The 22,456-nt window shown below is 55.8% G+C and overlaps 8 protein-coding genes across 8 annotated transcripts; 3 read left to right on the forward strand and 5 right to left on the reverse strand.

Annotated features, from left to right (window-relative positions):
• Positions 1–277: 277 nt before the first annotated feature.
• Positions 278–1,831, reverse strand: F5144DRAFT_552171 (uncharacterized protein; the record flags this gene model as incomplete). Its single annotated transcript, XM_066787725.1, has 3 exons — positions 278–888; positions 1,387–1,413; positions 1,552–1,831. 3 exons carry the CDS (start codon positions 1,829–1,831, stop codon positions 278–280), a joined length of 918 nt encoding a protein of 305 aa, XP_066638271.1.
• A 3,791-nt stretch (positions 1,832–5,622) lies between these two features.
• F5144DRAFT_400818 (uncharacterized protein) lies at positions 5,623–6,597 on the reverse strand. The gene has a single exon (XM_066784823.1). The coding sequence runs from the start codon at positions 6,292–6,294 to the stop codon at positions 5,680–5,682; it is 615 nt and encodes a 204-aa protein (XP_066638272.1). The 5' UTR covers positions 6,295–6,597; the 3' UTR covers positions 5,623–5,679.
• Positions 6,243–10,959, reverse strand: F5144DRAFT_633940 (uncharacterized protein). Its single transcript, XM_066792560.1, has 4 exons — positions 10,493–10,959; positions 9,473–10,321; positions 9,216–9,368; positions 6,243–9,154 (listed from the first exon to the last, which is right to left on the reverse strand). Exons 1-4 carry the CDS (start codon positions 10,558–10,560, stop codon positions 6,739–6,741), a joined length of 3,486 nt encoding a protein of 1,161 aa, XP_066638273.1. The 5' UTR covers positions 10,561–10,959; the 3' UTR covers positions 6,243–6,738.
• A 264-nt stretch (positions 10,960–11,223) lies between these two features.
• Positions 11,224–13,008, forward strand: F5144DRAFT_596694 (cytochrome P450; the record flags this gene model as incomplete). The annotated part of the gene is made up of 3 exons (XM_066790822.1): positions 11,224–11,364; positions 11,459–12,339; positions 12,405–13,008. 3 exons carry the CDS (start codon positions 11,224–11,226, stop codon positions 13,006–13,008), a joined length of 1,626 nt encoding a protein of 541 aa, XP_066638274.1.
• A 213-nt stretch (positions 13,009–13,221) lies between these two features.
• On the forward strand, positions 13,222–15,127 carry F5144DRAFT_400836 (uncharacterized protein). Its single transcript, XM_066784824.1, has 3 exons — positions 13,222–13,523; positions 13,607–13,841; positions 13,912–15,127. The coding sequence occupies exons 1-3, from the start codon at positions 13,435–13,437 to the stop codon at positions 14,851–14,853; spliced, it is 1,266 nt and encodes a 421-aa protein (XP_066638275.1). The 5' UTR covers positions 13,222–13,434; the 3' UTR covers positions 14,854–15,127.
• A 2-nt stretch (positions 15,128–15,129) lies between these two features.
• On the reverse strand, positions 15,130–17,517 carry F5144DRAFT_499798 (multicopper like protein; the record flags this gene model as incomplete). Its single annotated transcript, XM_066786344.1, has 6 exons — positions 15,130–15,385; positions 15,522–15,786; positions 15,900–16,255; positions 16,312–16,535; positions 16,587–17,081; positions 17,173–17,517. The coding sequence occupies 6 exons, from the start codon at positions 17,515–17,517 to the stop codon at positions 15,130–15,132; spliced, it is 1,941 nt and encodes a 646-aa protein (XP_066638276.1).
• Positions 17,518–18,357: 840 nt separating this feature from the next.
• Positions 18,358–20,030, forward strand: F5144DRAFT_400896 (iron permease FTR1 family-domain-containing protein). The gene is made up of 4 exons (XM_066784826.1): positions 18,358–18,746; positions 18,865–19,358; positions 19,416–19,614; positions 19,665–20,030. The coding sequence occupies exons 1-4, from the start codon at positions 18,603–18,605 to the stop codon at positions 19,974–19,976; spliced, it is 1,149 nt and encodes a 382-aa protein (XP_066638277.1). The 5' UTR covers positions 18,358–18,602; the 3' UTR covers positions 19,977–20,030.
• Positions 20,031–21,945, reverse strand: F5144DRAFT_400887 (uncharacterized protein). Its single transcript, XM_066784825.1, has 2 exons — positions 20,829–21,945; positions 20,031–20,776 (listed from the first exon to the last, which is right to left on the reverse strand). Exons 1-2 carry the CDS (start codon positions 21,643–21,645, stop codon positions 20,085–20,087), a joined length of 1,509 nt encoding a protein of 502 aa, XP_066638278.1. The 5' UTR covers positions 21,646–21,945; the 3' UTR covers positions 20,031–20,084.
• Between the last annotated feature and the right edge of the window lie 511 nt (positions 21,946–22,456).

Below are 22,456 nucleotides of genomic sequence, written 5' to 3' on the forward strand. Positions count from 1 at the left end.
GGCCCGCACGCAATCGCCTTCTCGCGCAAGCAGGCAAGCAAAGAACGCCGTCAAAAAGAAGCCAAAAGCCCAAGCCAGCCATCCACCAGCCCACTGCCATTTCAGACGCACAAACGCAAATCGGTCCTCCCATCGGGCTAACATAACACATTCCCCCCCCCCCCTCCTGGCCTTCCTTCCCCTCCGCGGCACCAGCCACGCAAACGCCGCTCCGATGACGATAATCAATCATGCTGCATCATATAAAAAAAAACCTGAGCCTCATTTCGTATATATTTCAATCCTTCTTCTTAGACTTGTCGCTGGCCACCTTGATGCTGTCCTTGCCGTCATCCTGCGAGGAGGCGACCTCCTTGAGCAGCTTGTCGAGTATGTCGTCGCGGCCGCCGTGCTTCTCGGTGACGAGGCTCTTGAGCCACTTGTTCTCCGTCTCGAGGGCCGAGATGCGGCCCTCGAGCATGGTCACCTTGTCCGTCATCTCCTTGGCGCTCTTCTCGAGGGCCTGCTCGCGCTGCTTCTTCTTGATGCGGAACCGCGCGCTCGCCGCCGTGTTGCGCTTGCGCTTGTCCTCCTCGGCCGCCAGCCGCGACGCATCCTCAAAGCTCAGCACCCGCCCGTTCGGCGTGTGCGCGTGCGCGTGTCCGCTATTCGACTCAGCCTCGCGTTTCTCGACGGCGACACCGCCCTGGCGGGCTGCCCCTCCCCTGACGGCGACCCCGTCTCTTGGTACGTACCCTGTTGGTTGGTGGTGCTGCTGGTGCGGGACCTGCGACGGATACGCCGACTGCGGGCCGGGCTGGATGGGCTGCAGGTTCCCTAGCGCGTCAGGGAAGGCCGGGCCCGTGGGCGAGGTGAAGTTGCTGCTGTAGTCCCCGAAACTGAAGTCGCCTGGAGACATTGTGCCATGGTCAGCGCGCCGAACGGATACACAACAACAACAACAACAACGACGAGGTCGAGCCAATTTTCGGGATAAGCCAAGACAATTTCAAGTCAACGGCGGCGCCGCCGGCGGGAGAGGCGGAGACCGGGGATATTGAGGGCCATGGTTAGGCGGTCCATTGTTGATGCCCCATGGTCGATGGTGCAATCCCCCCCAGGTCACGAGAAATGGCACCATCGTCGGCAGCGACGATCATTTGTCAGACGCCATTTAGGCGGGCCCTGGAAACTCATGCTCCCAAGGCGCATGCATTCGGCCGCCAGCCTTCCAATCATGACCTGGCCCGGAACTTTGGGGGTCATCATCGAGGGTGGGGTGGGAACGCCCGTTTCCCGATCCGTGATAAGAGAACAGACGCTGCTTGGTCCGTCTGCCTGCGCCCTCCCGTGGTAGTGACGCTGGGAGGTGTTGATCTCATGTGCTGCCGTGCCGCCACGACGCACTTGCTCGCTGCGCCTGCGTTGCAATGGCTATGCAGGTGGACAAGAGTCCGTTTGAAACCGGCTTATAGCAAAGCAGGAGGGTGAAAGAAATAAAGCAGCAATATGAGAGAGAGAGCGAGAAGAAAGAAACTGGCAAACTGAAAATGATGAAAAATCCGAACTAACCTGTGATTGGGAACTCGTAGCCGGCTGGGAAATCCCCCATGATGGAATCTGTCGGCGTCGCATCTTCGGTGGGCGAGGTGATGGCATCCGGCTTGACGGGCGGCGCCTGGTAGTCGGTGTGCTGGCCGGTCTCGAAGTCAAAGAACTGTGTGTTGGTGAAGAGGGCGAGATCCTTCTCGAGGTCCTCGTCGGTCAACGGCTCCTCTACTGAGGGTCCCTGCACATTGAGGTTGCGCAGGTACTGCGAGACGTTGACCCTGCCCGTGCCGTAAGACGACATGGTTCGTCCGGTGTGCGCTCCGTCGAGTCGCCCGTCTTGAATTGGATGTTTGGTTCGAAACTGGCCGTCTCTTGAGGCTGGGTTTCGGAGTTTGTCGAGGTCGGGGGGCCCGGGCGGGTGATGTGGGAATCCGTCTCGCGATGTCGGTGCGGTGATTAGAAAGCACGGTGCAGCACAAAGGGTGCTAAGCGGGGTCCTCCGGAGGTTGACTCGGCTTTAAGTTCGGCAGGTCGAGTCGGAGGCAAGAGGTGAAACAACAAAGAAACCACAAAAACACCGTGTTGTGAGATGATTTGCTGAGTGGGAGTCGGCGGTGATGGCGTCGGGGGTTTCAAGTGCACTAGGCGAGGGGAGGCGCGAAGGAAAGTGAGGATATGGACAGTTCAAATCAAGATCTGTCTGAAGCGAGGGCAGTCGGAAGGGTCCAGAGCGTGGTGCGTGGAGCGTGGTGCGTGGTGCAGTTCCCGCAGGCCACCACACGCGGACCGATGCCCTCAATTAGTCAGATCAAACCTGTCGAGCCTGTGTCATCCCACGTTCTCGGTAAATCTCGAAATTGCCCCTCCATGACCCACCCAGGGCAGGAAAGGGCCAATTGGAAGGAGAGAGCAACCCGCTGGTCCTTTTTCATCATCAAAGTCCGCCTTCCTCAATTGAGAACTGCTGTTCCCGTCAACTCCCAACCGAAGCTTTGTTCTCGAGATGCGCATGTCTTGCGCGACTGCACCGTCTCCCGATTGGATCGTAACAAAGTAAACCTCATGGACCGTTCGCAGCCCCGTGGTTCCTGCTGGCACTCGGCCCTGATGCAACGGTTCCGCCTTGTGGGGACAGCTCGCCACGCCCTTTGGCCATTCTGTCTCGGATCTGCAGAATGATGATGAATTGACGAGTGGAACAGCGCTCCTTCTTGGGGCGAAGCTTTTGCCCTGCGGCTGGGCGGAACTTACCATGAAAGGGAAAACGAGATGCGGGCCCCAGCGCCGAACTCGGCAAGGCCCGCCCTGTCAACGCCGGGCCAGCTCGGCAAAACAGTTCGCCTGTTAAAACCGAATCGCCCCTATTTCTCTGGTGTGCATCTTGGCCAAGCACGAGCAAGCCTCGATTGGGAGATTCGTCGATTCCAAAAACTGAGGGCCATTGCGGTTGTGCGACAGGAGAGAACCACCCCTTGGAATCCGGATGGCTCACATGGGAATTGTGTGGGGGGGCAACACGAACGGGGCGTGGGGTCGTCGGGAAGCACTCGGTTGTGTCTACTTGTACTGACGGTTTTGTTCGAATGTATTTCTCCAGGTATATATTCGTCAAAGAAAACAAGTAACAACAACTAGGTACCCTAGAATGAACTCAGGTACGAATAAACAGACAAAGCTTTGTCTTAACCAAGCCACATGGCACAGCGTTATAAAAATGAGTCTTTACGGCACCTATAGAAACCGCCCATTCCCCCCCCTTAACCGTCCCAAATATAGAGTAGACTGCACAACAAAATAGCATCTTCAGCAACCGTTACCATGAACACGACTATACCAAACCCCTCTATTACCCAAGATGGGCCTGTCGGGGCGGGCAGCACTCAGGAGAAACATACTGGACGTAAATCCATCGCTCTCCCCCATCCCATCGACAGCCTCAAGAAGACGTTCGATAACGCCAAGAAATCGTTCAAGCAGACACTCTATAATACCAAGGAATCGCTCAAGGGCGCAACCAATGGGGTCAGCGTCGCATCCGGCGAGCTTCAGGTCGATTCAGTCGGCTCTGAGGCTGAAATTGATAGCAAAGACGGCCGTACTGAAATCAAGAGAGGTTCTTCGATTCCAATCATCTGGTCGGAGGGCTATTCCCAAAAACAAGAGGAGATGGTCCGTCACACTCTCGGGAGACCGGCATATGCGGACGAAAGGCGTAGATATATAAGCTGCCTAGCCTCCCTGGACGGCACATGTACTCCACCCAATCTACTCGACTTTTGCAAAGAGGAAGACGAGGTACGACAAGAGGAAGGCGATTCCAAGGAGCCGCTCTAGATTTGTTGGAAGGGGGGATCCTTAGTGGATGAGGATAACTTTTATCAGGTTTAAGAAGAATCGCCACTGAACTAGGCCACAGTCTGGTCGTATTATGTATACCAACCTCCGGCCAGCCACCAAGCATAAGTCCGTGGCACCTTAGTCTAGGTAGGCAACCTGTAAATAAATTTATAATGTTAACCACAGAGTACACGTAAGGAGAAGAAATTGCCGATGCAACATCCATCAATATATCATGTCGTATGTGTCGGTAATGCGGGCGCGGGCGCGCAAAGCGCCACAGCGCATGTGTAGACCCAACTCCGGGTTGGCGGCGTCGGGCGAGCGCTTCGTTCCTCGCCCAGCCAGCCGCTCCGCAGTTTCTAGACGGCGTGGCCGCGTGTGGATGGCCGTTGGTTGGCTACGGCCCGTGAGAACATACTCCAGGGTGGTTGGGGCTGGGGCTCCGTGTTGTTTGCTCTTAGGGCGTAGGAGAAAGGTCAATGACCCCCTGGTTGCAACTTGCAAACCCACTCGGCGAAGCGGCCCTCCAGCCCCCTGGGAAGCCATGCAGTTCCTGGAAGGCTACTGCACGTGGTTGTTGGCCTTTCTGTTCCAGTTATTGAGGGTCGCCCTTGGTAGGCCCATTCTCTGATGTAGCTACGTACCACCTATATTGGCCACTGGTCGGCCATCAAGCAGCCAGCACCTGAGTTAGGTAATTAGATCTACCACACAACCCCCCATTTACCTTAGAAGCTAGAGTTTCTAAGTTGGCTACCGAAGCAGAAAGAATAAAATACATGCATTACTTATACGTTCAAGGTGTCCTCGAGATGTAGAGTCGTCGTGCCTCAACTTGCTCCTCACTCACCGTATATTTCTAAGCGGCTCTGCATGTACGTATAGCGGGCACTGCAATTTACCCAGTCTTATAAAGACCGTCGAGGCGTTTACGAGGAATCACATGTCCGGGCAAGGTGTTCCATTTTCCACAAGGAATGCATTTCTTTATACCATGTATTTATTTACCAAAGAAAATACGTAAATAACCACCCTAAACCAAACTCAGGTAAACTATAAACAGGTAAGGCAGTGTATCTTAGAACAACCTTCGCACATAGGTAGCTCAGCCTTATAAAAATGTACAAGTATTCACACCACTTGTATATACATATCCCCCCATAGATTGCCCCCTGAAGAGTTAACAAAACAACGATCCAAAATATAGAGCATACTACACAGCAAAATAGGTAACATCTTCAGCAACCGTTATCATGGATACAGCTATACCAAACCCCTCTGTCACCCAAGATGGGCCTATCGGGGTGGGCACCGTTCAGGGTACACAGCATGAATCCACTACTCTCCCCCATCCCGTCGACGGCCTCAAGCAGAAACTCGATAATGCCAAGAAATCGCTCAAGCAGACACTCGATAATACCAAGAAATCGCTTCAGCAGACACTCGATAATGCCAAGAAATTGCTAAAAGGCGAAACCAATGGGATCAACGCCGCATCCGACGGGCTTCAGGGCGATTCAGACGGCTCTGGGGGTGAAATCAATAATGAAGACGAACGCAGTACAGTCAAGAGCTATTATTCGATTCAAATCCCGTATACTAGGTCTGCACATGGTGAGTTTGAGTGGCTCCATTCCAGATCATGGGCGAAATCTTTATCGGTATCAGACGTATCCGAACATGAAGATCAGATAAAGATTACCTTCCAGTCCAATACTGTCAGCTTTCCAATCCATCTACAATATATGCTCGACATTGCAGCCGAGAGATTCAAGCCACGAGAAGAAGAAAGTGATTTCAGAAGTGGCTCTACCAGCTGTACTGGGTGTGCATCTTGCAGAGGTAGCTGAGCGCCCAGAGCGTCCAGGGGTGTTCTTTACTGAACTGGGTCTGGTGTGTTGGGTGTAGACACTTCCGAGGTCGAGGAGCGCCATGACGAGGGTGCATTTTGTGATGAGCGTGTCTAGGTGGGTTGGCCCGAGAGCGCGGAGGTGGGCGGCGGGCACGAATCGGTGTACCCCTTGGCTCTCTTAAAAGCGGTGCCACGACCGTGATCACGCCGAGGCTGTCGAGGCTTTGAGCGTAGATAGGTAGCTCACTCCGAGCATTTCTTTCATGTGTTCCGAGGTGGGTTCTGGCGATATAGGGTATTAGGTGACAGCCAACAGGCCTTGAGATGCGGAAGAGTGTCGTTAGCCGGTGCCGTCGGTGTAAATCGCATGATGGCGTGCAGGGCAATCGAGGCCCGGAGAGTGCCCTAGGTGACCACGAGGCTGTCCCTCGCCCACGAGTGAAGCAGCGGATGTAGCGAGATATACTTGCCATGTTAGCGGATGAGGGAGAAACCCCCGGCAAAGGAGCCGGGGGCTCCAGAAGTCGACGCCAGAGTCGGCGGCGGTTGAGGCCTGGGTACCAGGCGTCCATGATTGGGGGCAGAATTGGGATGCATGAAAGCGATTCGAGACGGAGGCACAAGGGGTTGTGTTCAATGTAATCGCGCCTTCTCTTTTCCTCTATCCAGCTCTCTTTTCATTACGCCTTGGCTTTTTGTTTTCTTTTCGGGTTCGTCCTTTTTCTGGTCAGACGTGGGTGACTGCACGGGTACCTATAAATGCAATGTCTTTCATCAGCTCCCAGTAACTACCTACTTGAGGAAGGAATGTTATCTCAAAAGATAAGCCTTCTTTACCAACACTAGGTATCTCCTAAATCCCGGAATATACCGTATCCAACCGATTCCTCGTAGCCCACCAACTACCTCAACACCACAGGGTATCTATCTCTCAGCTCACATTCACGCATAGGCTACCATCGAAACCCATCCTCCCATCACCAAGTCGCGATCTTCCCACCCAGTTTCAACGAACCTCAATCAAACGACCCTCCAGTTTGCCTCGACGCCGCATCCCAGCCCCTCTTCTCCTGAATCCGGGGGCTCCCAAACTTCGGATCGGCCTTCTTATCGTCACCACAATCCCCAGAGTTAATCAGGGGCGTGCCAAATTTCCCACCCTCCCTCTCGCCCAGTGCTAGCAGCGCCTCAGTAGTAGCATCCGGGTCACGCAAGCCGTCGCGCAAGTGTTGCAGCTGGACGGCGAGGGGGTGATCGATGGAGATGCGTAGAGCGGCGCGGCGAAGGCCCAGGTCGCAGGTGTCGGCGGCGCGGGCGCGGGCGCCGCGCAGCACGTGCAGGCGCGCGAGGCGCCACAGCGCGTAGACGCAGTCCGGGTGGGCGGCGCCGCGCGAGCGCTCGACGCGCGCTGCTGTGTCCTCGCTCAGCCGTTCCGCGGCCTCCAGACGGCCCGTCCGCGCGTAGATGACCGCCAGATGGCCCCGTCCCATTAGGACTCCGAGGTGGTCGCGCCCGAGGCTCCGTGTTGCTGCCGCTAGGCCCCAGGAGAGAAGTTCTTCCGCCGAGGTGAGCTGACCGCGGTGGATGTGGATCTTGCAGAGGTAGCTGAGCGCCCAGAGCGTCCAGGGGTGTTCTTTTCCAAGCTGGGTTTGTCGTTGTGTGTAGACCTCAGTCATGGCGGTTTCAGCCTCATCGGCGAGACCGAGGTCGAGCAACGCCATCGCAAGGTTGGACTTGGTGCTGAGCGTATCGAGGTGGGTTGGCCCTAGGGATCGGAGGCGAGCAGCGAGGACGAACCGGTGCACGTTGTGGCTCTCTTGGAAGCGGTGCCACGCCCCTAGGGTCACGCCGAGGCTGTCAAGAGCTTCGAGCGTTGTTGGGTGGCTCTCTCCAAGCACTTCCTTCATACGTTCTGAGGTAGTCTCTTGCAGCTCGAGCGCCTCGCGATACTGGCCGTTGAGCCAGTAAGACTGCCCTAGTTTGTTCATCGCGCCGAGGGTCCGTTCGTCCCTCGGTCCGTATATACGCGTCCTTGTTTCGACGACGGAGCGTCCCAGGTTGATTCCTTCTTCCAGACGCCCTAGGCCCCATAGTACTCCGGCCAAGCCGAGGGTTGCGTTCATTGTCTTCTCCTTTTCCTCCCCCACAAGTTTGACTAGCATTTCCCTCACGATCCGGAGATGGTCAGCAGCCTTGTCGAAATGACCTCGTTCGGCGAACACCCAGCCGCATTTGGCATGCATGCGGACTTGGTCGCGGATTATGATAAGAAACGTCGGCTGGAGGAACATGGAAATCCGTAGACGGAACTTTCCTATCGCACGTATAGCTGGCGATATCGGGTTGCCGGTAACCGCCAAACAGGTCTCGAGGTGTGGGAGAATGTCTCTATGAAACTCGCCGTCCTCTTTTGTATTACTGACTGGTGGCAGCGAAATGGATCGCATAATGGTGTGAAGCGCGATCGAGGCCCAGAGAGGACTCTGTGTGTTGGTGAGGCTGTCCCTCGCCCACGAGTGGATCAACGGGTGTAGTGAGATGTACTTCCCATCGAAGCGGATGAAAGAAAGGGACTGGAGGTCGGCGAGCGCGAATCTGAGCCGCTGCTTGCCCACTTCTTGGTCCTTCGCTTTGAGAAAGCCGGGCAAGGGAGCCGGGGGCTCCAGGCGACGAAAGAGGTCGTTCGCCAAATTTGATGCCCATGATGCCGAACTCCCGGGACTAGACGCGTTATCCTGATTTAAGACCACCCGAGAGAACAGCTGCAAAGGGATAAACTCGAAATGGAAAAAGGCCATCATTTTCAACAACTCGGTTGCGTCTCGGCTCTCTACGCTCTCGTGCTTTTCGAGAACGCCAAGAGAGACGTCAAAGGTCGAGTAGACGACCTCGATAACGTCGCTGATAGGGTCGTTATGTTGGCCGGACGCTTGTTTCCGTTGCCTGCGTTTCGCCACAGAATGTATTTCGAGGTAGCCGCCGAGCTCGCAGACTCCCCTATACACACAAGTCCCGGCTTGAATCAGGGCCAGTGCCAGGTAGCCAAGTGCCTTGGCAATTAGCCTCGCCGTTTTGGTAGTTGAAGAGTCCCACGGTTGCGGGATATCGGCCTTTGTGAGCAACAGCTGGAGGGCTTCTGCCTCCTTGAGCCCTTTGAGTTCGAGAGACCCGAGTGTCCCTTCCTGACTGAAGTCTCGGACTCTTGTTGTGATAAGGATATGCGCAGAGCCGCCGATGGGAAATAAGCGCGCTAGTTTTATGGAGCGATCGTCTGCATTGTCGATGATTAGGAGCCATGGTTGCTTTTGCTGCGACAGGACGTGCTTTCCAGCACCCTCGGTCGGTTCCAGCCCCGCGAGCTGCCCAATGCTACAGTACGACTCTTTGACCGTCTCAGGGGAAGCAGCGCGAATTGTAAACACGGCGGTGTATCTATAGTACCGGTTATCAGCGACTACCGGCGCTTGGCCCATTGACCGACAGTGGTACTTACTCAAGCTTGTTGTCGGTGGCAAACTTGGAGCACAGTTCCGTTTTCCCCGACCCTCCCATGCCAAAGATGACGAACGATTTCCGGCCAGGGCGAGTTGTCGGGCCATCGCCGGGAAAGAGGCGGAGCGTAAGGTCCTCAGCAGGTCCTCGCGGCCTACAAATGTTGGTGAAGTCTCTTCGGGGGTATGGAAGTGAATCAGATCGCCCTGTGAGCGAATATCCTGGCTTCGGTAGGGCTGTTCTAAATGAACGTCAAACCCGAAGCCTCCGATCTCCTCGACTTCCCCAAGCCTGAGTTGTTTAAGGGCCCCCTCTGCCTGTCTCCATCGGCGGGATATGATACCGGGGGCCTTTTCGCAGTACGTGACCAAAGCAGCAATGACGGTGCGATAATCCGACGATGCTCTAGAACTGAATTTGCACATATCCGGGTGCGCCGCATGAATCCCCGCTGTCTCGGTATTATCGAGTTTTGGGGCGGCCGACTGGTGGTCCACGAGGAGAGCGGATCGGCTGCCTAATCGAGTTGGGAGCTGCTCCCAGAAGAAGAACAAGTGGAACTGCTTTACAAGTGGCGCGAAGTCGTTATCGACTAATCGAGGCATCTGAGAGTCACCTTTACCTGACGCGGTCCGGAAAAAGGCACCCACTTGGTGCCGTGTCGACTTGTACATGGCTTCGTAGTCGAGCCAACTTGATTTGTCGACATCCCGGTGAGGGGTCCCAAAGAATATAATGGCAAATGTCGACACATAGTGGTCCCAGAGATGTGCGACCTTTGGAGCGGTCCGCGTCGAGGCATAGACTAGGCTCTTCTTGACGAGTACGCCACCTATGCCGTGACACACGAAGACGATGGGGCGCCTCAACGTACCCGCAAACTGCCTGTCTGCGCGAAGCTCCTGGACGAACGACTCGGCCATCCGTTGGATGGTCTCGGGGCCATCGTCGGCAAGCAAGGTCGAAGCTGACGAATCGTAGCCATAGGACAATATCCTGCCGGCGCGGACATCTTGTGGGAGGAGGTCGCGTAGCCAGTTGATGCCGGAGGTCTGATGAGTCCATGTGTCGAGGGAATCCTGGTGAACATCGTGGACGGCAACGATGCTGTTTAGGGGTTTGTTAGTTATCTGATATGTAGTTGGTGTTCTTGCACACTCGAGCATGGTTAAGACAGGAAAGCGGGGCCAGGGGATAAGCCACAAGTCAGGCAAAAAGGCAATACGCGGCGGGGCAAGTAGGTAGCAAGGCAGGAAAAGGCAGAAACAGTAGACTCACTCAACTAGGTGATCTTCGCGCTTTGCGCCATGACTGAGGTCGTGGAGGCATTCAAGACCAAGCGGCATGCTCTCAAATTAAGACGGCGTCGCGAGCGCTTCATTACCGATGTGGGGGAGAATAATGATGCATGTACATGAAGAGGGATGGATTGATCATGTCTTGGGAAGAATGAATCTCGGAATCCCGAGAGGCAGAGTGGTCCTTCCTTCCCAAGTAGTACCAACTGCATGTTGATACGCCCGTACTGCAGCCCGCTAAGTCAAGCGCAGCCTGAGCCACCGAGGTACCTATGCGATGTTGTGGCCGGAAAGTGCGAGTTGGGCTTCTCAAAGCCCTGTCGACAGTGCAAAATGGTGGGCAACAACAGTGCAGCCTGCATGGGATCTCGTCTTGGCGTGAACGGGGGGCGTTGGGGGACCGGCCCGGAGCGCATGATCAACAGCCACGGCCCAATCAGAATAGAGTTTGAACCACCGGCAACGTGCCCCTGGAGAGAAATGCTTGCGGGTGCCCACATCACACGGGGTGATCTGGTAGAGAGCTTGCGAGTGGGTGCGACTGGACTTGTTGGCAGTTCAGGCATCTTGGAAATGAGAGGGGAAGTCAAATAAAACCAGAATAATTTGTGTGCCGTGAGCCTTTCTCGTCTTTTATCTCTTTGCTCTTTTTCCTTCTTTTTTTTTTATCCTCGTTGCCATCTTATCATCCATAGTGTTGTGTAGCGAAAAATGGACAATGCATTGTTCCAAGCCTCCGAGGGCCCCCTGTTAACAAACACCTGGGCTCTTCAAGCATTCCTTCTCAGCATTGTGAGCCTTGCTCTTGCTCGTGTGATCCGAGTGGTATATAAAAGTGCCAAAGAATACAGGGTGAGAAATGCCATCAACCATCAGCCATTTTCTCACTTGCAGTCATAACAACCACCAACTCCTGTCATGTCACTGATGAAACTGAAATTGCCAGGACGATACCGTCTTTAGCCGTCAGCACGGTTGCCAACTTCCACCCGAATTAACCAAGCGCTGGCCCCTGGGCATTGACCGCATCAAAGAGCTTTGGGAGTCCAACGCCGACGGTAGACTCCTAGCCTTCTTGTGCTCCATAGCCAAGGACTACGAACCAGGTAACAACCTGTGCCAGTATCTGCTCATCGGGCCTCGGGCATACCACATCCTGCACCCGGCCAACGTCGAGACACTCCTTTCGACCAACTTCAAGGACTATGGTTTTGGCTGTCGTCCGTCCGTCTTTGCACCGCTGTTGGGAAATGGCATTTTCACCCAAGAAGGCGCTGCCTGGAAGCATTCGCGGGAGCTGCTTAGAAAGCAGTTCGTCCGCGCGCAGTATCAGGATCTCCGCTATTTCCACGAGCATGTAGACAACCTAATCGACCGCATCCCCGCCGATGGGGATGTCGATCTTCAGCCTCTCTTTTTTGACCTGACCATGGATGTAGCCACGGAGCTGCTTTTTGGCCGGTCCGTCTACAGCCTCCGCGCTGGCGTTGATCAAGCAGCCGAGAACCGGGAGTTCGCCGAGAGCTTCAACGTCGCACAAGAGGGCCTCGCAAAACGCTTCCGACTGGCTCCGTTCCATGCTGTTTACAACCCCGCCTCTTTCCGCCAGGCTTGCCGCAACGTCCACCGCTTTGTCGAGCGGTACATCCGGGAACAGCGGCTCATGGAAAAGCGGGCGGCAGATGCCGAGAAAAACCAGGACTCGGCTTCCTGGTTCATCCAGCAGGTTGCCGAGGAATCCGCCAACGAGACTGAACTCAGAGATCAGCTCCTCAACGTCTTGCTTGCTGGCCGGGGCACGAGCGCCTGTTGCCTGTCGTGGACTTTGTAAGTCCCAGCGCATCGAATTCCTTGACACAAACAAGCAAGTCCTAGATACTGACATGCTCCAGCCGTCTCTTAGTGCGCCACTCAGCAGTGATGGAGCGACTGCGTCGCGAAATCAAGGGGGTTATGGGGGAATTGACAAACCCCGCGAGAGATCAGATCCGGAAGATGCCCTTCCTAGCCTGCGTCGTGAAGGAGAGCCTTCGGCTCTACCCCCCGGTTCCGCTTAACAACCGTGAGGCCGTGAAAACAACCCTTCTGCCTACGGGCGGCGGTCCGGATGGGGCCAGCCCGATAATGGTGAGAAAAGGGGAAGTAGTCGTGTTCTCACAGTACGTAAACTCGCGGAGGAAGAACATATTTGGTCCCGACGCAGACGATTTCCGCCCAGAGCGGTGGGAGACGGGGGAGCTGGACAAGATCGGGTGGGGATTCTTCCCCTTCATCGGCGGTCCTCGCCAATGCCTTGGGGAGGATTTTGCTCTGATGGAGGTCTCGTACACGGTCGTGCGGTTGCTCCAAGAATTTCCCATCATTAAGTTACCTACAGGGGAAGTCGTAGAGCCGGTCGGGTCTGAGAGGCAGAAGCTGACGCTTGTACTCTCAAGCGCAGACGGGTGCAGAGTCTCCGTCGGTGGAAACGGCCGGTCCGGCTGCTCGGTCGCCTGATCAAGGCGGCCCGAATCCTGGGTTTTGGAAACTACTTGAGATCTGGATGGAGATTATTATTAGTAATGCTGTGCTTTCTTGGTGTATGCTCCCTTCTCTCCATTGGCTGAGCACTTCAGCCCATAGGGCATCGATTTCCAGCTTTGTTTCATCAGATAGGCAGTGCAGCGGGTACTCGCACTGTTCGTTACCTGCAGTTGGGGCGGCCGACAGACAAGACGAGGAGGAACTCGGAGGCCTGCCTTGGCGGAAGCTGAGCTGGCTGCATGATAGCCCGAACCGCAGCAGCTTTCAGCGCGAAGTACCCTCGGTGCCTCAACCTGTTTGTTTTCCAAGTCACAAGTCACATGTAGTTATCTTTCCCTCCTTCCCTCCAACAAGTGTCGAGGCCGTCTCTCAACCCCTCATCCCTACTGACCAGGAAGCATGGGACGAAAACAAACGTTTAAAAAGGAAGAAATTTTTGCTATACGAGAGATATACCACCCGCCAGCGCCCATCCAGCCGCAAGTTGAGTGAGTTGCCAACAACATTATTTAAACACCATTAACCCTTATCAATCCCCGGCCGGGCACAGTCTGACTGGCTCTATTCTTAGCATCGTCGCGGTTCACGGTCTCAACGGGAGTGCTCTCGGGACATGGACAACACTCGACTCGGGGATCTGTTGGTTAAATGACCCTCGTTTTTTACCCAAATATGTTAAAAACGCTCGAGTTTTGGTCTGGGGATACAACGCCAGTTTCTCGTCTCTGACGGGCCATGTTCCGTCCAAGGACAGAATCCACCACCATGCACACACTCTTGTCGCCCACCTGGCCGCAGATAGGCTGGTAAGTGTATTTACCGTCAACTCCATCTAACTAAGCCTTGGACTTGCTAACAAGACAAACAAAACACTAGCTCTCCGGCACCGCCGACAAGCCCATCATCTTCCTCTGCCACTCGCTCGGCGGCATCGTCGTAAAACGGGTAAGGCCACCTTCTCTTTTACCGGCCACTCTCACAACACCTATCCCTAACCAACACCCCCTTAACCAAACTCAACCCATGACCAAACCCACCCCTAACCACCCCCCAACCCCCACCCAGGCCCTCACCTACGCGCAAACCCGCACCGCCCACAAAGTCACCCACGAGCACGCCATCTTCACCCACACCCACAGCATCCTCTTCTTCGGCACCCCGCACCACGGCACCCCCAAAGCGACCTGGCTGCGCCTCCTCCAACGGCTCGGCGCAGCCGCATCGCTAGGCAAGCGGAGCCGCCCGTCCGCGCTCGTCGCCGCGCTCGAGCACGAGTCCGAGACCCTCCAGAACACGGCCGACTTCTTCGCCCCGCTCGCTGCCCGCTTCCGCGTGTTTTACTTTTATGAGCTGCACCCTACTACGGTGCTTCCGGGTTGGTTTGGTCGCGGCGCGGCGCGGGCCGACTATGTTATTCCGGTGTCGAGTGCGGTGCCGGCGGGGCATGATGAGGCGGAGCGCGCGGGGATTGCGGCGGATCATAGGGGCATGGTGAGGTTTGGGGATCCGGGGGAGGTGGGGTTTCGGGTTGTGGTGGATGCGCTGGTAAGGTATTGTGCTGAGGCGGAGGAGGTGGTGCGGTTGCGGCCGGCTGAGGTTGAGGAGATGGGGGTGGAGAGGGTGGAAAGGGAGAGGGGGGTTGTGGAGGGGTTGCGGAGTGGTGGTGGTGGTGGTGGTGGCAATATTAACCAGCTAGGGGCCGCGGCGCCGAATCTGTCGCTGAGGGGGGTTGACTTGGAGATAGAGGACCGGATGAGCCGGACTACGACCGTTCGGTCTCTTTCAGCGCCGGATGAGGTTAAGGACGAGAATTGGTAAGGGGGTAGCGCTTGTTAAGGTCAGCAAATGCACTCGGTGTAGCTTCCATGCTATTCTTGTCATCAGCATTGCGTGATAGGACGTGGGTGGGGGATGGCCGGAGAGTCAAGAATTTAATAAATGGAATGTTGAACAACATTAGTTGTAGGGTATGGGGGTAGTACCCGTTGAGAGTCCAATACCCTCCCTGCCTGACCAAACGAACCAAGACTTAACCACTTAATCGTTCGTTGATTTGAATCGTTTCGTAATATTAGTACACGCCCAACCAACATATCACTCAGCTTTCCCCCCGTTTCCCGCCCCGCCTGAGCCAACCCCTGCCCCTCCACCCACAACTACACCTTCGCTTCCTCCTCTTTTCCCTCCCCCCTTGGCCCCATCAACCTCCTGCACGGCCCCTTGCCTTGACCCCTCCCGGGAGCTCTCCTCCCCAGTGACGCCAGCAAACCCATACCACGCAACAACCGCCACGCCCAGTATCCCACTCAAGCAGCTAAACACCAACGCCACAATCCCCTTCGTTGTAAACCTGCATTCGCCGTCCTGGTTAGCACCGCATGACAAAACCCAACAACTCAACCGACACAAACAGCGACCGTCCCCCAAAACAGACACAGCAACAGAAAGCAGAGGCAAAAGAAGAAAAAGATGAGACAAATACATACCCCTCAGGCAACCTCGCGGGCGGCATGTTCTCACCGGTCAGATCCAGCCACCCACGCGCACTCTGATCGGCGCTCTTCAGAGTACTAATTCCCCCGTTCCCCGCAGCATTTCCGACCGTCAGAAAGCCCGCTCTCGTGCAGACGTCGAGATGGTCTGCGAGATTGGACAGGGTCTGCTGCTGGATGGACCGCGGGTCCTCGACGAAGGTGGCCATGAGCCCGGACTGCACGTGCCATTCGATGTGGCAGTGGAAGAGCCAGACGCCTGTGTTGTGTGGTTGTGGGTTGTATTAGCATTTTATGATGTTGTTGTGTGTGGTTTGGGGAGTGGGGAGGTTACGCGAGCAGAAAGGGGCCGGGAAATAGGGGTATGGTTACCTGGATTGTCACTCTTGAAACGCAACACCATATTCCCATTCGGATGCAGCACTACTGTGTCCCTCCTCATTGGGATGCGTGGGAAGTCGGCTGCCGTGACGTCGGAGTCGGCATAGGTGCCGGCCGCGTCGGGCGAGCGCCAAATAACCTGGAAATTATGGCCGTGTAGGTGGAAGGGGTGCTTGCCCGGGTCAAGGTTGTTGAGCACAATATCGACGACCTGGTCTTTATCGAGAACAAACGGATGCGTGTATGTGCCGTAGACGGCAGGGTTGGTGGCGTGCTCGCCGGCGGTGAGGACGGTGTAGAGGGTTGGGACTTTGGGTGCGACGTAGGTGATGTTGTTGAAGAATGCACTGTGCTAATTTGAGTACGCGTCCGTGAGCAGGCAGGGGGCGGGTGGCAGACTCACTAGTTCGCACCGTCGCCGAGGTTGTCCATGATGACATCAAGAGAAATGGTCTGGTCTGGCTCGCCGAGGATGGTCTGGTTGTCCCACGGGACAAGACCCATGTCGTCAAACGGCTCAAAGGGGTCAGATAGCACGGCGGGGTCAGGGAGAGGTTTCGCGATGTTGTAGACCAACCACCCTGTTACGTTCCAGTTCAGATCGTCCGGCAGCGTGTCAAATATATCCTATCACGTCAACAGCTGGTGACCGTCGAGACAGATTCGGTCCCCACGTACCGTGTCCATGCTTGCAACAATAGGAAAGTTTCCGGAGGTACTGTTCTTCGCTGTGACGAGAAAACTGCATCGCTGAGCAGTAGCGAGATAGATCATGGCCGCCTCGGTAGGATGCGTGTACACGCCATCAATCTCCAGGATGGTCATGTTGTGGCCCTCAAACCAAATGTACTGACCGGCAAAAGCGCCAATGTTGACCATACGGAAGAGATATGTTTTACCCGGCTGCAGCGGAACAGCCAAGTCCTGGGTGTCGTTGAGCAAGGCTGAATTTGGCACCGGCTCGGCGCCGGTCGGGTTCGCCTTGCTCATGAAAGGGCCGAGCAGGGCGGGCATCTGGTCGTGGTACCAGTCGGATACGGTCATAACGACCTCCTCATCGTACATGTCCGCAAAGGGCGACTCTGGGTCATGGACGATGAGGGGACCTCGCAAGCCATCGGGGTACTGACCGTGGATATGTGAGTGATACCAGTAGGTTCCGGGTTGGTCGACCTGAGTGACGCATTAAGACTCGATTAGAGCTACGATCTCGTAAAAAAAGAAAAGAGAGAAAACCAAGGGAGGGGGAAACAATAAAACTTACAGTGAAGTTGTATGTGAAGCGCCCCCCTGGGACAATGGGACATTGTGTCACTGAAACAGGTCCATCCATATGAGTAGCACCGCTCATGAAGAGGCCGTGAAAGTGCAGTGACGTGGACTGGTTGCCAAGGGAGTTGAACACATTGACGACGAGCCGGTCTCCTTTGTTGACTCGTATTGTGGGAATTGGCCACTGCCCGTTGATGCCAATAGTTGGGCGATCCGCCATGCCGTCGGGGTTTGCCGTGACCCAAGTGATGTTGAAGTCGTGGGTCACGGTAGCAGCGTTCGCTGGGAGGGCGTGCCAGAGGAGGCATCCCAGCAAAGTAAACCCCAACTGAGCCATGATAGCAGCTCCATGGTGACGTCTCAGGTGGTTGTGTCCCAGGTGATAGTCCATCATGATCGTGACGGTGCTGTTGCTGCGAGCTCAACTTCCCGTTGCAGCACTCAGTAATTGATAACTGACTAACTGCCTCGCAGATTTCAGATTGATCCACGACGGTACAATGACCGGAAAAGCGGCATAGCCCTCGGTTAGAAATGCCCGTATCGTGCAAGTGCGGTGCAAGCCACTTATCAATCAAATCTCGAAATCAGATAATCGCTCGGGGCCCGCCTATCAGATCCGAGGTTGGCGCGGGAAAAAAGGAGGCATTTTTCCAAGCAAATTCACCCCTCAAGGGCGGTGCCCGGGAGGTGCCCGGAAAGGTACACCCCGTCATGGTTACCCTGCGCAATATCCGTTCGAGAATATTGTATCTAGTGCAGTCACAAACAGGGTCGGACAGGGGGACCGAGCCCATGTTCGAAACTGAGGAATCCGCAATGCTTAACCAGACTTGGCTACACTTGGCCACACTTGGCGGCCCTTGGCGGTGATCAGGGTCGCTATTTGGTGTTCGCGTGCTTGGCGGCGTCGAGTCGGGCATCGCAGGCATGGCAGGTCTGACAATTATGATACGAAAAGTCAAATCTCAGCTGTCATTAATGGGAATGCGCGGGCATCCCAGAGCACAAGTGGTTGCGGAACGGGTACCTATTTCGGAGACCTGAGTTTTTTGATGAGCTCGGTGGGTGATGCATGAAAAGAGGGAGGAACCCGGGTGAAATCCAGATGGGACCCTGGGCCATGTTTAGATGGATACCCTCGGCACTCTACCCTTTTGAGAAGGACCAGACTGCGGGAAAGAGCCACGAAGAAGTTCTTGTTCGGCACCCTGAGATCAACCGATAGGCCCGTGTGACACCCAAGGAAGAATCCACCCCACACTCCCGGCGCCTTCTCAATCCGTTATCTGATCCGTAGATTCATCGCCGATCAGATAACCACGCTTCCCTCTTTTTTCACCAACAGCCTCTCTCCTTGAACACCACCCAACATCAACACACAAGGAGAAAGGAAAAAAAACGAAGAAAAAGGCACCAAAAATGCCCGACGTCTTTTCCGTCCCCATCTTCCTCGTCACCTTCCGCGAAGCCCTCGAGACAGTCATCATCGTCTCAGTCCTGCTCGCCTTTCTCAAACAAACCCTCGAAAATGACAAGGCCCTACACAAAAGGCTAGTCCGCCAGGTGAGACCCCCCTCTCTCTCCATCTACCTCCTCAACCCCCTCACCCACCCAACCCTAACCCATACAAAACCCCAACCAAACCAAACCTCACCCCCCAACTAACCCCCCCCACTACAAGATCTGGCTCGGCACCGCCCTCGGCCTTCTCCTCACGCTCATCGTCGCCGCCGCCCTCATCGCCGTCTTCTACACCGCCGGCGCCAGCACCTGGGAGGCGTCCGAGCTGCGCTTCGAGGGCGCCTTCTCCCTGGTCGCATGTGTCATCATCAGCGTGGTGGGCGCCGCCCTGCTGCGTATTGGGAAAATGCAGGATAAGTGGCGGGTGAAGTTGGCGGGGGTTATGGAGGGGAGGGGTGGCGCTGGTGGTGGTGAGAGTGGGGATGGGGAGGGGGAGAAAGGGGGGCTGGGAGTGGGTGGTGTGGGTGCGCGGGTGAAGAGGTGGATGGAGAGGTATGTGATGTTTGTGCTGCCGTTTGTGACTGTTTTGAGGGAGGGGATTGAGGCGGTGGTGTTTATTGCGGGCGTGACCTTTTCGGCGCCTGCAAGTGCAGTGCCGCTGGCTGTAGTTGTGGGACTCGCCGCCGGGGCGCTGGTTGGGTTTGGACTGTACAAGTAAGTACCTCCCTAGTGGAAGGTATTGGCGGGTGGTGCTGATTAGGTACCGTGCAGGGGCGGTTCTACGGCCAAGCTGCAGTTGTTTCTGGTCATCTCGACCTGTCTGCTCTACCTTGTCGCTGCCGGCCTCTTTTCGCGAGCTGTGTGGGCCTTTGAACAGCATGCTTGGCAAGAACTGATAGGAGCCGACGCCGCAGAGCTCGGTATGGGCCCGGGATCGTATGATATTGACCAGTCCGTGTGGCACGTCAACGTAGGTTTCCTCTGGATCTCCCGCCTACCAACCGAGCTGACCATGTGCAGTGCTGCAGCCCAAACTTCAACGGCGGTAACGGTTGGGGTTTCTTCAACGCCATCTTCGGGTGGACCAACTCGGCCACCTATGGCTCCGTCATCTCGTACAACCTGTACTGGCTCTGCGTGATCGTGTCGTTCATCGTCATGAGGTACCGCGAGGTCAAGGGCCACTGGCCGTTGATGAAGCGCAAGGACTCGCAGCTGCCGGCGGCAGACTCGGAACCAGAGGAAAGCAGCCAGAAGTCGGCAAGTCAAGCGGGCGAGTCGTCTGAGGGCAAGACGAAGGCGAGAGGCGAGGTGACTATGGTTTCGGTGTAGACCGAGAATACCACAAAAGGGAGTCTGAAGATTGTTGGCTTAGATATGGCTCAAGAATGTGGATATATGAGCATTTCCTTCGAGACTGTCTGCAGATGCTTGGTGATATCACCTCGCAGCCGGCCACCTCCCAAACTCCACCCCCCTCGTCTCATCCCTATCCTCCGTCGACCAATCCCACTCATCCGCCGTAAACAGCGCCCTCGCCGACCGATCCACCGCCATAGCCCCCTCCATCCTCAGCCTCTGATCCGTCGCCAGCCCCCTCGTAAACCGAAACACCTTCCTTTCCCTCTTCCCCTCCCCATCGTGCCCCCCCTCCACGTCTAGGGAGGACCGCCACGCGGCCCCTTCCCGATCGCGCACCCACGCCGGCCGCGCAATGGCCACGGCCCCCGACGCCAGCATCGCCTGCACGTACTCGACGGCGGGGAGGGCGCGCGCCCGCAGGCCGCAGTGCGTGTGGTTCTTGTCGATCTGGTAGGCGGGGCATTGCTTGAGGGTGGCGAGGATGGAGCCGATGTCGGTGGTGCTGATGTCTGGGATGGAGGGTGCTGCGGGGGTGGTTGATAGGGAGGGGGGTGGGAAGGGGAAGGGAGAGGGGGCGAAGGAGGTTAGGAAGAGTAGGTTGCGCGAGCACAGGAATTTGATCATCTCGCCGAGCTGGTAGGAGTCGCAGCTTGCCGAGGAGTCGTAGCCGAGCTTGCACTGTCGTGTGCGTGAGGTGTAGAGGCCGAGGAAGTGGGTTTGGATGGAGGCGATGGTGGTGAGGATGCGTTCACGGCGGTGGTGGAGTTCTTCTGGAGGGGGGTTAGTGTGTGGTGGATGAAAGACGAGGGCTGGAAGCCTTACGCTCAAGGTCGTCGGGCAAATCCCACCATGCCGCGGCGTAGCTCTCCTCTTGCTCCTCGTCCAAGTACTCACTCCATCTTCGTGAACCATACATGATGAGCTCGCGGGTGGCAACTTGCAGCTTGGGGGGTTGGTCGAGCAGCCAGGCAACCAGGATCTTCTGACGGAGAGTTTCTTCGGTTGCCCTGGACAAAGTAGGACCGTCGTCTCGGGATACCCGGGTCTGCGTAGCTGGCCATTTGTACTTCAAGGCGTTTAGATACCTTGATACGATGGCGATGCAGTTAAACCGGTCAGCAAGCAGGGCTAGCACGGCCAAATGCTGCATCGTCACGGCTTTCGCGGTGGACTGCTTTCTATGCAGAATCCGCAAGAGGTCTTCAAAGACCGAGTTATGGCCGGCCGACCGGGTTGCCTCGTCATCCTCGTGGATTTTCACCATGGGGAGATCGCTGGCGTCTGCCTCGGATGGTTTCACATTCTTGAGCGACAGCCTCTGGAAGGTTTCCTCTATCGACCTGGCCTCGGCGAACCTCGTGTCGCTGAGCAGGTTGTCAAAATATTTTGAGTTCTGCTTCAGAACAGAGAGTTGCACTCTGTACCCGACTCGGTTCCTGGCCTTAAAGACCAGCGGAGTCACCTTTTGTCCGGGTCTCGGTTTTGCCGCCTTCCTCGCCGCTTTCAGGGTCTCCTTGGACGTTTCAAAGGTTACATCCAGCAAGATGTCTCCGTCGGGTACGATGTCAACGATCGGAAACCCTAGCTTGGTGGCCAGATCGGCCGATTCGCCATCCTGGCCATCTGCCGCGTCGTCCATTTTGTGTGGTGGTGATCATGCAGGTAGAGGGTGAGGGTGTAGACCTTGGGGGGTGGTATGGCTTCGGATCCCCGGTGTTGGCAACCTGGAAGTAGCCTAGTCTGCCAGTCAACTATGGAAGTAAAGTGAATCCGAACATAATCGACAAGTGATGTTATGTTATGTTGCTGGGTTGTAGAAGTTTAAAGTCAGGCTCCAGCCAAGATCCCCCACCACGTAACTAACTAGGTAGGTATTCAGGGTTAGGGGACGCTCAGAATGTCATGAATGTTACTGAAACTGTTGAAATGTTGAAATGACGTTCTTGCTCCGCTGTGTAAACTCAGGGTTCGATAAGGGGCAGCAGTTTGGCTGGCCCCTGATTGCCAAGAACACACTGACGGACTTCCACCAATCGCTGCCAAACCGCATTTCTTGAATTTGGCCAAGCGGCGGCGAGCGGGTGTTGGCGACGACGGCGGGGGGACAACACACTGCCTCAACATAATAACCTGGAAACACCCCAACCAATAACCCGAGCCATACCAACGCCAACGCCGACGTCAAACTCAGCCTTAACAAGCTAGCAATACACGTGCCACCAACCTTGCTGCCGTGCCATGGCCGTGGATTTACGACTACCCAGCTGCTCCGTACTACTCGTACTACTACTGGTCGGGAACTTGCATGAATTGGTCGCCTGAGCAATGCCCTCCTTCCGTCGTCGGACCTCTTCTTCCAGCTTTCCCCGAACTACAAGACGAACGAGCCGAGCCCAACCGGAAACCCTACTAGATGCCTTCGTGGGCTATGTCGCGACCTTATTTCACGT

The sequence above is a fragment of the Chaetomium tenue genome (genome assembly GCF_020726465.1).
Source record: "Chaetomium tenue strain MPI-SDFR-AT-0079 chromosome Unknown F5144scaffold_8, whole genome shotgun sequence".
Classification (NCBI taxonomy): Eukaryota; Fungi; Ascomycota; class Sordariomycetes; order Sordariales; family Chaetomiaceae; genus Chaetomium; species Chaetomium tenue.